Source organism: Sciurus vulgaris (assembly GCF_902686455.1).
Source record: "Sciurus vulgaris genome assembly, chromosome: 14".
NCBI lineage: Eukaryota > Metazoa > Chordata > Mammalia > Rodentia > Sciuridae > Sciurus > Sciurus vulgaris.
This window is the reverse complement of record NC_136475.1, coordinates 30505167-30518139: the sequence shown is the minus strand read 5'-3', so window position 1 is coordinate 30518139 and position 12973 is coordinate 30505167. Positions and strand designations below refer to the sequence as shown.

The 12973-nt window shown below is 48.8% G+C and overlaps 1 protein-coding gene across 2 annotated transcripts; it reads left to right on the top strand.

Moving 5' to 3' along the window:
• On the top strand, positions 1 to 11996 carry BOLA3 (bolA family member 3). Of its 2 annotated transcripts, XM_079111534.1 has the most exons (4): positions 10 to 153; positions 2409 to 2529; positions 5241 to 5329; positions 9816 to 10062. In XM_079111534.1, exons 1-4 carry the CDS (start codon positions 100 to 102, stop codon positions 9879 to 9881), a joined length of 330 nt encoding a protein of 109 aa, XP_078967660.1. In that variant the 5' UTR covers positions 10 to 99; the 3' UTR covers positions 9882 to 10062. The 2 variants fall into 2 exon arrangements, with proteins under 2 accessions (XP_078967661.1, XP_078967660.1); XM_079111535.1 differs by lacking the exon at positions 5241 to 5329 and having other exon boundaries at positions 1 to 153; positions 9816 to 11996.
• Positions 11997 to 12973: the final 977 nt, after the last annotated feature.

Sequence of the window (12973 nt, the reverse complement as noted above, 5' to 3'; positions counted from 1 at the left end):
GGCAGGGGGCGGCCTCGCCCACGGCGACAGGTTTCGGTCCTGGCTCTGCACCTCTCTGACAGCACGGCGATCTCCGGCTGCCGGCCGCGGCGGCCCGGCATGGCGGCGTGGAGTCCCGCGGCGGCAGCGCCTCTGCTCCGCGGGAGCCGCGGGGTGAGCGGGCGGGTTCGGAGCTATTCTCTCCGGGCGGAGCTACTGGGGGACGTGGCCGGCCGCCGTCGGGGCTCTAAGAAGGGCTCTCTGGGGCGCGGACAGGGCCGGGGGCCGCACTTTTTCTCAGTTTGTTCGTTCATCCGTTCACTCCATGGCCGTAGGCGCGCGGAGGAGTTTGTGGCCCTGGCGACACCTTCGGCACTGCGGAGAGGTCGGGGTTCAGGGGGACGGACACAAACTGTGTGCACACGGAAGAGAAATGTTGATTCGCAGAGCGGAAGGCAGTTGTCTAGTCCGGAGTCCAGGCGTGGGTGCAGGGCGCTGCGGAGGCCGGGTCTGGGCTCCGGGAACCTTGACCGAGCCTCTGACCTTGACCCTTGAAACTCCGCCGCCCCCAGGCAGAAAGCCCCTTAGAGGGCATTCCACTCGCGCTCTCCCAATCCTTTCTGCCCCTTCTTGACTCATCTTCTCTTCCCTTGGTGTTGAACCTGCCTCCCCGGTGCATGCTGAGGAGTTCTATCAGGATGGCGACTTTCAGTGTGGGCAGTGGTCAGCCGGGGACTTCGTCAGTCCTTTACAGGCGCTGCCCACAGGTGTGCCAAGGTGGTAGAATGGCTTCTGCCCAGGATTCTGCAGTGCTAACCTCCCTCCCCCTATTACTGGTTGCCAGTTCTGCTTGCCATTTTCTGCCTTTTCCCTCCACCAAGGTCCTGTCCCCATTTGGGCTCCTGCAACCTCACCCAACCTCAAATATCCACTTTTTGTCCTTTTCTACATAGCACACAGAGCTAATTCCAGTCTTTTCTCCTGACCTGCATTTCAACTGCCTGCCAGACTTTCTTTGCCTGTGCCCAGTAGACATATCCCTAATCTGCTCAAAATTCACCCATCTATTGACTTCTGAGAGCCAGCCCTGGGGTGCACTGTGGGCTGCTAAAGCAGGACAATTGCTTTCTTTACCTTTAAGAGTAATTGGTAAGAGAGCCATTTGCACAGCTGAGATGCTATGACAGGGTCCTGCTCTGGGCCATCAGGAAAGGCAGGGGTGAAAATGTGGCACTTTCAGCACCAGCACTTGCTAATAATCCTGGGGTTTTGCCTCTCCTACAGCGGTGAGGGACCAGCCTAGTGCTTCTCCTTCCTGATGTCTCCCCAGACTAGCTGCACAAGGCACTGTTTTCTACAACTAATTGGTACCAAGATCCTAAGTCTCACCTGGGGTTATATAGCCTAACAAGCCCAAAATCTCTAGTCTGGCACTCAAAACCTGCCCTGGTCTATTTTCAGTCACTGCTCAGCTTGTGCTGGGTCCGGCCAAATGGCTATGACCTGTTTTTCTGCTGCTTCCCTCCTAGGGTTTGAGACATGTTCCTTCTCAAACACTTGCTTCCTCTGGTAACCATCCAGGAAATGGGTGGGTTGTTGTCAATGGTGAATAACCCAAAATTATTCCTTCTTCAGGACGTTTAATACAACTTCTCCCCAGTAAGAGTTAGTACGTGGTATAAAGAAGAGCTGGCAGTGGGTTGTGAGGTCACCTTCCCTTGGGGAGGGTGCAGCCTGTTAATCAAACCTTAAGAGTGGATGGGATTTGGCCTCACTGCCCAGGGCAGTACACGGGCAATGCACAGTAATCTGACAGTGCAGGTCTGAGTCAGGTTCCCTGGCCTTTCCCCTGTATCTGAATTTTTTTTTTTTTTTTTTTTTTTTTTTTTTGTACTGGGGATTGAACTCAGGGGCACTTAACCACTGAACCATATCCCCAGCCCTTTTTCTATATTTTATTAGAGACAGGGTCTCACTGAGTTGCTGAGGCTGACTTTGAACTTTGATCCTCCTGCCTCAGCCTCCCAAGCCATAGGATTACAGACAGATCCAGCCTTGGGCATGTTACTTAGTGCCTCAGTTTTCTTGCTTATAAAACTGTCACCAAAAAAAAAAAAAAAAACAAAAAACTGTCACCACAGTAGTGTCTCTCTTACAGTGTACTGTCAAAAGTTAAACATCTCTTGAATTGGGTCTGGGGCCTTATCTGTATAGTCTTTAAGTTGTTTATGCTTTCCCCCTACCCCCACCCCTGAAAGTTCTGTTCTGTGTCCTGGGAAGCTAAATGGCCACTTGGTAGCACATACCCCTCCTGACTTAACCGATGTCTGTGCAGTGAGATCAGGGGCCTGTCTTGCAGGGAAATCGCAGTGGCCGTGGGGTCAGCACCATCTTGCTCTGCCATGAGCCTTTTCTCTGTTCTGTGGCAGCTTCCTTTTTACTATGTCCACCGGATGTTTGCCTCCCAGACTGAAGGGGAGCTCAAAGTGACTCAGATTCTCAAAGAAAAGTTTCCTCGAGCTACAGCTATCAAAGTTACTGACATTTCAGGTAAGGCTTTCTCTCGTCATTCCCACAGAACTTTGGTGAGATTTTAGTCCTATGGAGGGGCAGAAAGCAAACGTGGTTCCATACCAGTGGCTTCTCAATGTGTCTTGCTGTGGGATAGGTGGAACTTGGCCTTTCCTACCTGATGGTGTTTTGGGGAGGTGGGGGATTCAGAAATGTCAGAGGGAACTGTGGGAAGTTTCTTCCTCCTGCTGGGGGGACTCAGTTGTAAGCCTGGCCTATTGTGAATGAGATCCCTCTCAGTCACCCCAGTACTTGAGTCCAGAGTCTGATTTTCCCACATTCTCCTGACACCCGGGAATGTCAGAGCTCCAACCGCCTTACTTTCCTCAGGAGCCAAGCTCAGAAAGGCTAGAGGATCTTTCTAGCCCCCTGAAGGGAGGAGGCAGTAGAACCAGAGGCAAAACCAGGACTCTGTGCTAAGCTCAGGTACCAGCCCAGCCAGGCCCAGCCTTCCTCTGGCAGCCTTTGGCACTTAGAAGTTCAGGCTAGCTGTGTGTTAGGAGCAGGCTGGGGACACAGCTTCTGCACCCACAAGATGGGAAAGACAGGCTCTTTATCCAGACACACACGTGGGCAGCCAGATAGGTGACAGCTTGTATCTCCACACCCAGACGTGGCTCAGCCACTGCGTTGCCACAAGGGCTCACTGACTTCACCAAGAGCTCAGAATTTACATGGATTCTGGAAAGTTCTAGGAAACTAAAGATCTGTTAGAATGATATCAGGGGACAGCTCTACAGGGCTCCCAGGGAGTGCCGAGACCTTGATGCCACCAGGCCTGTACCTGGCCCAGGGCACAGCTGAAACTCTGAAAGGTTATTGTGATATTATGGTGTACATATTTTGGCATTTTTTAAAAATATTTTTTTAATTGTAGATGGACACCATATTTTTATTTTATTTATTTTTATATGGTGCTAAGGATCGAACCCAGTGCCTCACACATGCTAGGCAAGCATCCTACCACTGAGCCACAACCCCAGTCCCATATTTTGGTTTTTGACCACAGTTCCTGGCTTATAACCCCTTTCTCCAAGGCAGGCCAGAGAAACTAGAATTTCTCTTTCCCAATGCTTTTCATGGAAACTCGAATCTTCTCCTGCCTGTCTTGGAGCTGGCCATAAGGAATTCTCTGATAATAAGAACCCTATTTCAGAAGGGGTGCTGCCCTAAGCCCACAAGGAAGGCATGCTGCACAGAGAGGCCAGAAGGAGTCTGAATAGACAAGCTTTGCTGGGTTCCCCACCCAGTGTATTAGGAATTGTGCCTATGCAATGAAGTCTCCAGAAAAACCCCAAAGGAAAGGATTCAGAGAGCTTCTGGGTAGCTGAACAAAGGGTGGCTCCTGGAGGGTGGAGCTCTGGACAGGGAATGGGAGCTCTGCACCCCTTCTCCCATACCTCACCCTTTGCCTCTTTTCGTCTGTATCCTTTGTATTGTCCTTTATAATAAAACCAGTAAACCTAACGTTGCCCTGGGTTCTGTGAGCTATTTACACAAATTGTACCTAAGAAGGCAGTTGTGGGAACCCTGACTTGTAGTAGTAGGTGGATCAGAAGCATGGGTGAAACAACCTGCTGCTTGCAACTGGCATCTGCAACCAGGTAGGTAGGGTCACCCTGATTTGGATTAGAGGATACTCAGCTGATGTCCACTGCTGTAGGATGTCTTGCTTGCTGGTGGGGAGAAAGCCCCCCACCTCTGAGGTCATAGGCATGTCTGTTTTGAGTGCATAGTGGGAGAAACTGAGTTTGAGTGGGTTTTTTATTCTGTCATTGAGGCCAGGAGCCTGAGTATAACCAAAATGTGAACTCTCTGAGCACGTGGCATGAGAAGCAATTGTAGATTGTACTTCTTAGATGGTGGCCTGGTGTTCCCAGCGCAGGGGACGTTCTCTCGTGCTTTGCTTTGTGCTCGTGCAGCCCGTGTATCATCGAGCTTTAGCACAGCTGGGAAGCTTGGCCAGGGCTGGCGGGGCCCACCTGCCTTAGGGTTTCACCGTAGCTCTCCTTTCCAACTTCCCCCAAAGCTTGTGATGAAAGGCTGGAGGCTGTCCTGTAGACCAGAAGGGGCCAGAGACAGCCCTCTGAGCAGCTCCAGGTCCAGAATGTTCACCATGCCCCTGGTTCTCTCCTGCTTCTTTACTCCTTTCTTTTCTTTTGGATGGCATCACAAATACAGCCTTTAAACCAAATTTTAGTGCATATATATATATATATATATATATATATATATTTTTTTTTTTTTTTTTTTTTTTTTTTTTTTTTTTTTTTGCATTTTAAAAAATACAGATTGCAGGTCCTTTGGAATGAGGAATACTTGAAATTCAGTCCTTCCCACTCTCTTCCATAGCTTTTGTTGTCCTACTAAAAGAAAATACTCTGTATTCCTTAAGTTTTTACATGCTTTGTGCTTTATATTTCCTGCCCACAAGTAATAATCCTGGGTTGCTCATTGCCTTCCAAAAGAAAGAATACGCTTGGGTTGAGGCAGCCAGCCAGGAGCTTGCCAGGAAGTGTATGTGGTCAGATTGGAAGCCCTGATCTTTTTTGTACATGTCTTAACAACATTCCTAGATGCTGAATAATAATATTTAGACCTTCTTTGGATTGTACCATACTTCCAGGACAGGTGGGACCATGGCTACCATACATAATAATCAAAATACGTTTGACTCATGTTTATTTTAGGAGGCTGCGGGGCAATGTATGAAATTAAAATTGAATCAGAAGAATTTAAGGAGAAGAGAACTGTCCAGCAGCACCAGATGGTTAATCAGGTCAGTGGAGGTAACAACGTTCCTCTGGTCTTCAGCACCAGAGGGCTGCAGAGAGGATGCAGAGGTTTTCACTAGGAAAGAACATTGCAAATTCCACAATCGCACAAACAGGACTGGAAACCTGAGAAAAATTAGATTGTAGGCAAATGTGGATTTTATTCAAAATGGGAAACAAGCCACCCAATTGTTATTTTGTAGTTCCTTGTCTAGTGAATAGTGTTTGTAAGCATGTGCAGTGCTAAATGGTACATGTTTTTGTAGATTTGGACTTGTTTTTAGCCTCCCTTTGGGCCTGCTTTACAGATGGATGAATTGATGTACAGCATGATTGAGAATTGCTTCAGCTGCCCCCAACCCAGTGACAGAATATTTGGGGCCTAGAATTTCATGTTTAAACAAACTAAGGCCCATTTATATTTAGTTTAATTTGAGTTCATACCAGCTCTGACCTTTGGGCCTGGGTCTATAACTCACCCACTTCAGCAGGTGTTTTTTTGACATCATTCTGAAAGGTATTGCATGTTGTGAACTAGTTTAATTTTTGCAAAGCACAGCTATGGCCACAGGGTCTCTGCAGCGGCCCCTCCCATCGAGCCCAGGTGTTCTGCACTGCTATTTGAGGGCGCCCTGCCTCCCGGCACACACCCTCCCAGCAACCTGCTACCTATCCGTCTATCCTTTCTGCATCTGGATATTTGACGAGATCAGACCTCCCACCTAGGCTGCCCTTCCCCTCTTGCACCTGACTCAAATGCTGTCTCCCTTCCCTCCCTAGCAGGGCATGAAAGCCCTCCACCCTTCAACTCCCTCTGTCAACTTCCAGTGTTTCTGCCTTGTGTCCTGGATGCTTGTGCCCCTGTCGTCTATCCTTTGGAACCTGCGAGCCCTTTGTGGGCTGGTTCCATTTTTTAATTTCTCACAGCACCTAGCTCTTCACCTTATATGTGGCCCTACAGCCCTAAGGCATACTGGTGGTCTGATGGGTGAACTAGGGCAGGACAGCAACCACCTCACTCCTCCAGAGAGGGGTCAGAGTCCAGGTAGAATACAGGGGAGGGAAGATGTGGCTGGCTCAGCTCATCCTTAACTGGTGGGATATGGGTTTTTTCTCAAAACTATGCAGGTTGCCTAATGTGATCTAACTCCCAAGTGCCATAAATTTGTGGGCATCCCTCAACCTGAAGCCACAGTCGTACATGGTTAAGTTTGTTGATGCTCACTTTCCAGCTGTGTGATCTTGATCAAGTTATTTAACCTCCCTGTGTCAGTACCCTAATCTGTAACACAGGGACAGGAACAGTACTTGCCTTAAGAGCTTATAGGAGGACTAGTGATAAAGTCCATGGCGAGCACTGAGAACAGTGCCTGACACATAGAAAGCCCTCGGTAAACACGAGCCTCCTCACCATCAGCATCATCACCTGCAATGCTGGGTTCCTGCATCAAGTCCTGGGGAGGGCAGCCATTCCCTCATCGGGGGAATGTCACCTGTACTATCTTGGGCTCAAGGTGTCCTCTGAGTCTCTGCATCAACACATACTTTCCCTGATGCTGGCCCTGTCACTTGTTAGTTGTCCCCCGAGAGAGCAGACTTTGTGCAGTCTGGGGCTGTTTCCCCCCAACCCAATAAAGGATCAGCATGTGGAAGGAGCTCAGTATTTGTTGAGTTTGAAGACGGTAAGGAACGTTGGCCTGTGTCTTCCGATTGGCTTACAGAGAATTAAATGCTTTATACCTGAATGCCATTCCACTGGGAGAATTTGTACCCTGGCATTGGTGTGCTTTTAACCTAGGATAGCTCTGGCCTATCCTAGGCTTTAGAGCTCACTCCACCTGGCCCACCACCCCCTCCACCACTGTGCCTTCACAGGAAGCCAAGGTAGGTGAGGGAAAATGGGGAGGCCCTGAGCCTGACCTTCAGCCTGTGCAGAGACCCCCCAATGGCCACAGCACATGGTAAGGGCACTGATAAAGGTGTCTAAAAATACCAGAGTGGTCACAGGCACTTTCTAGATGACTAAGTTTGGGGATGTTGGCTTTGATAGAGTCACATGGGAGGTACAAAAATGAAACCTCTTTAAAGAGCAGGTCTGTTGACCTGTAGGGTCTGAGCTGGGGCCTGAAGTTGCTGTACTTGGAGCAGGTGTTAGCACCTAGGAGGAGGTGGACCAGGCATGACCAGACTCTTCTGCCCAAGGTCAAGCTTTTCAAGCACAATGTTTTGTCTTCAAAAGTGGAGTGAGGTTGGGGTAGGAGCCCCATCCAGCACACAGGATGTCCTGTGGTCAGAGTGGGGCCCTGGCAGGCCTGAGTTGGGGTGAAGCTTTCCTTGTGAATTTTGCCTGGTCATCCTCACACCTAGTAATGTTCATCTTGGTGACATAGGATCTGATTCTTTGTCCAAAAGGCCCTGAAAACGTCACCTGGCTTATCAGTGCTGGACTCCCTCCCCAGTTTCTCAGGGAACAGTCCCTGCTTGATTCCTTGGGGACATGGTGCCCCTCCCAGCAGGACTTGCCTGCTTCACCTCAGGAGAGGCCTCTCCTTCCTCTGGGATCTGCTGATATAGGACACAGGGCTCAGGCTCTCCCAAGTCCCACAGTTTATCAGCCTTCTCTTCAGAAATATTGAGCATCCCACTGGGCATGGTGGCTCACACCTGTAATCCCAGCAGCTTGGGAGGCTGAGGCAAGAGAATCACAAGTTCAAGGCCAGCCTCAGCAACTCAGTGAGACTCTAAGCAACTTGGACCCTGTCTCAAATATTTAAAAAAAAAAAAAAAAGAAAGAAAGGAAAAAGGGCTAGGCCTGCAGCTCCAGTGGGAAAGTGCTCCTGGGTTAAATCCCTGGAACCAAAATACATATATACATATATACATACATCCTGAGCATCTTCTTGGAGCGCCCCCACTTATCCCACCACCCTGGTGAGGCACAAGAAGGATGAGGAAGTGGCGTGTTACCTCCAGAGTTGGACCAAGGTGGGACCTGAGCCTCCCTTCCCTTGATGAAAGAGTTGCCCAAGGCCATGGCCCACACCCAGCAGGGTGCCCCTTCCCTCCTGCCTCTTTCCTGTCTGCTGCCTGATGACCTTCCCCTGAGGGCATCTCTGCCCATGTCTCCCCTCTGCTCAGTGTCCTTCCTAACCTGGGATTTGCCACCCTCAGGGATCTGCCTCAGTCTTTCCCCTGTCCCTGTCCCTTACTCCAGGCTGCCTCCTCGAGGCCCTTCTCGCCCTCCTGAGGACACCTGCAAAAGGCTGCCAGGCTCGCAGCCTTCCAGTGCCATTGCTGCAGCCTGGAATCCACTTTTGTGGCTTTCTGTTTTGTGGACTTTTACCTTCATTGTTCTCTAATGCCTTCTCTGGGTCCTCAGCTCCCACCAGAATTCAGTAGATAGCAGAGCTTGAAAATGTTTATCCAAGCTAGTCTTCTCTCCATGCACTTTTGGCCAGATTGTTTCTCCCACCAGGTCCCCAGTTTCCCTCCTCTCCTGTAAAGTGACCCTGGTGATCTCAGAGGCCCTCTAGCTGTGACATATGTTATGTGTGACACTGTGAGGGTGTGTTGGGAGCTTTCAGGGGACTGCACAGAATGCAGAAAGAGGGTGTTAGGAGAGGGAAGTATGAAGACCTGAGGTGGCAAAGTCCAGAAGTTTCCTCAGTCCAGGGATGTCAGCTGAACTGTGAGTGGGACCTCATCCAGCCAAGGAGGCCCCAGTGTCCTCAGCCTGCAGGGGCAAGTAGCCCCAGGGGCTGTGCACTCTTCACCCTGTTGCAATATGAGGCTGTCAAAATGGGGAATTTGTGGCATTGGTGTGGTTTTAAAGAATAGCTGTTAATGGCTTGAAATAGCAAAACATAGCAAACAGCCCTAAAGTTCATTAGGGGACAAGTTGAAAAGTCATAATACATCATTGGACACGATGCCAATGCAAAGAATGAGGACACTCTATGCTTACAATGGAAAGATCTTCAAGGTAGATGGTTAGGGGAAAGCAAAGCGTGGAACAGTGTGTTTGAAATGTTAACCATTTGTGGTTTTGAAAGGCAGTGGGGTGGAATATATATTCATGTTAGTTTGAATATGCATTTTATCCCTGCAAATAGATACAAGAAACTACAATAACAGTGTCCTGTTTGGGGATGGGGATGGAGGGAAGAGGTAGACGGGGAGCTCACCATATGCCTTCTTATATCGTCTGAGTTTTAAGCAATGCTGTTTTTTGTGTTTGTTTTGTTTTGAGATAGGGTCTCGCTATGTTGCCTAGGCTAGTCTGGGATTCTTGAGCACAAGTGATCCTCCTGCCTCAGCCTCCCGAATACTGGGACAATAGACCCATGTCACTGTGCTCAGCTTAGAAAAATTCAAAAAATTATAAAGGAAAAATTACTTAGACAAGACATGCAAAGGCTACTTCAGATATATAAAGATACTCCTAATCGATGGCAAATACACAGAAATGATGATGCTCTTTTACTTACTCAGGCACTAAAAGAAGAAATCAAAAGCATGCACGGACTTCGGATCTTTACCTCCGTCCCCAAGCACTGACCATACCCTGACTGTACAGACGCTGCTGCCCAAAGCCTTGGGTGAATTTCACTGATGGCATTCTTCCCAAGGCATTTGCCAAAAACTTTATCTATTTTTGGTCATAGACATTTCTATATTATAATTATTAGAAGAGATGTTATCTACTTAGATGTTAATTAAAGGTCACAGACACCTGACACTTTGGGAGGGTCTTGACTAATGCTTAAAGTTCATTTATCTCAGGAATGTGTACCCTTTGTCCAGAGTGGTCATCTTCAGACAGTTCTGTCCTGCCTCTAGAGACAGAATGAGTGCCAGCTTTTTGTCTTGTGAAGAGATTTTCTTAGGACTGGGGGTGTGGCTCAGAGGTAGAGCAATTGCCTTGTATATGCACGAAGCCTTAGGTTGAATCCCCAGCATGGTGAACAAACAAAATGTTAGGTTCTGGTTTCTTTCCCTTTAGGAAACTGCTCAGTTCCCTTAATCATATCAGAAGAAAGAGCTTTGGCTCTTCATCACTCTTTCCTTTCCCTTCCAAACTTCTTCAAGAATGACCTTGAACCCTGCCCCACTCTGGAGCAGATTTGGGGTTGCTGACTCTGCATCCTTTCCTGTATTTAAAGATCCACACAGTCTGCACTTCAGTTGGAGGCCCAGCCTGCCTCCTTTGATAAGAGCAGAGGGGTGAGGTTGGGCCTTCTCAGCCTCCTTTGCAACTCAGCCACAGGCCATCTCAACTCACCCCATCAGACAGACCTGCCCTGGATTTCTCAGAAAATGACACTGAGAAGCAGGGACTTGGGACATGAATTTCAGCTGCTGTGGCTGCAACATCTGATGTTCTGGGTAGTGGCTCTGGTGGCTGCATATTCAGTTTTACAGGCTGTTGTCTCTGAGCCCATGACAGTGACCTCAGTGTCTGGGTCCGCAGCATGATTTGGGCTGCAGCTGCAGAGACTGCCTTATTCCTGCCTGTTTCCAGAAGCTAACTCTCCAGTGTTCCCAGAAGTTTTGTGACTGCCCCCATGTCCTTGTAATAGATCTTTCCCTGCTCACGGAAGTCTGGTCAGTGTCTGATGCTGGTAGCCAAGAACCCTCACAGATTCACCAGCCCCTTGCAATTTGGCTCCTGCCTTCCTGTCCCCACTTCTACTGTTCAGCTTCCTGAGAGGTGACCACACCCACTGCCTCTCAGTCCTCGGCTCCCTGGTCACCATGCTGGTGGGAGGTTAACATCTATTCCTTCCTCAAACTCCTTTTTGTATTTCAACCTCCAGAGAAGTCAGTGGTCACTATCAGTTCTGCAGGTACCTCCCTAGGAAACAAGGGGATATAGGGAGAACAACCTTAGGCCCCAGGTTTTTGGGGCAGCACAGATTTCAAACACTGTTCACATCCTGTGTCCCCATTTTGTGGTTTAAAAATATTCTCTGTCTACACCATGGGGTTGGGAGGGATTGATATCCTGATAGGGCAAAACTACCTTTGACGTGGAATAGTCACTCAATTCTATCAGTGCTGAGAAGATAGAACAAAACCAAGAGAACCATGCCTGAGTGCCCAAGCCACCTCTGAAAGGGCTAGACAGCAGGAAATACCTAGTCCCGGAGGCTAGCCAGACGGTAGTGATCAGTAAGGATGGAGAGAGCACAAACTTAGATACATGTCAGTTACCTGTGTGGAACCTAATTATCCTTATCTTAAGGGTGGACTCCACGTACTCATCTGCTCCTAGAAAGAAGAATGCAGGGGAAGTGATGTGCAGTTTCAGAGGCAAAGTCCTAGAAGGCACTGTGGCTTCCCTCGTCACCCTTGCCCTTGGATTGCTTGTTCTGGTGAATGGTAACCACCATGTTGTGAGGACATATGAGCAACCTGTGGAGAAGACCATGTGGTGAGAAACAGCCCTCTTACCAAGAGCCAACCTACCAGGCCTGCAAACAGTCAGCCAGGAACAGGCCTGCCAAAACAAGAGCCATCTTGGAAATGGATCCTTTGGCCACAGTCAGAAAACTGTAGCAGGAGCCAGAACCACCCAACTGAGCCATGCCCCACTTCCTAACCAAACTAAGATATAAATGTTTGTTTTAAACCGTTGTGTTATGCAGCAATAAAGAATGCATTTGCACATTACTGGAAAGACACTGGGGCATCTCATTGATGGAAGGGTTGAAGGGCCAAACCACCTTTTAGATGGGGGCACATCTAAATGTCAGGAACACCAATGCTGCCAAGTCTCCATCATTTGTTTCTCTTTGTGGATCAACTTTTTTTGGGGGGAGGGGTGCCAGGGGATTCAGGGCATTCCACTGAGCCACATCCTTAGCCCTTTTTAAAATATTTTATTTAGAGACAGGGTCTCATGAGTTATTTAGTGCCTCACTAAGTTGCTGAGGCTGGCCTTGAACTTGTGATTCTCCTGCTTCAGCCTCCTGAGCAGCCGAGATTACAGGTGTGCGCCACTGCACCCAGCCTGCAAATCAGCTTTATTGTATCTCACTCTTGAATGGTGTCCACTCTATCACTTAACCACCAGTAACAATTTTTATATTTTAACGTCCAGGACATGAAAAAAGGGTAGACTCTAGACTCTCCTTCCAAGTTCCAGGGAAGGGCCTCTCTGATTGGTGTATCCTGAATCTAGAGCCACCAGGACTGATGAGCCCAGGGCCAGGAGTCTTGCAACTTCTGACTGGACTCTGGTTCGGGGTGAAGGGAGGGGTTTCAAAAAGAAGCTTTGGTCGGAGGCAGGGGTGTTCCCCACAGAAGCGGTTGGAGATGGAACACCAGGTGTTCTCAAGGGGAGAAGAAGGTAAGTATGGCTTAGGGGGCCTGCCCTCCTGGGAGTCTCCAGACACAGGAGAAACACAGACACCTCCCCAGTGTCGCCCCCTTGGGACTTGAGACCAGTGAACCATGTCCATCCTACCATTTCCAGGCCTCTGCTTCTGGATCTGGCAGCAAGAATGCTTTAAAGTAGCCCCTCCACCCCCATTGTGCTTCCTCCAAAATTAAGAGGAAAGACCAGAGAGGAATCACAAGATTTCTTTTTAATTGATTAAAAAAAGAAGAAATTGTTTAATCCTAGCAGCTAGAGTAGAACATTGCAT

Bases quoted from the DNA above. Each gene is read 5' to 3' on its own strand.
- BOLA3 (XM_079111534.1), top strand. From the start codon at position 100: ATGGCGGCGTGGAGTCCCGCGGCGGCAGCGCCTCTGCTCCGCGGGAGC. The intron at 154-2,408 runs GTGAGCGGGCGG...GTTCTGTGGCAG, and splicing joins TGCTCCGCGGGAGCCGCGGG to CTTCCTTTTTACTATGTCCA. The intron at 5,330-9,815 runs GTCAGTGGAGGT...TTACTTACTCAG, and splicing joins AGCACCAGATGGTTAATCAG to GCACTAAAAGAAGAAATCAA.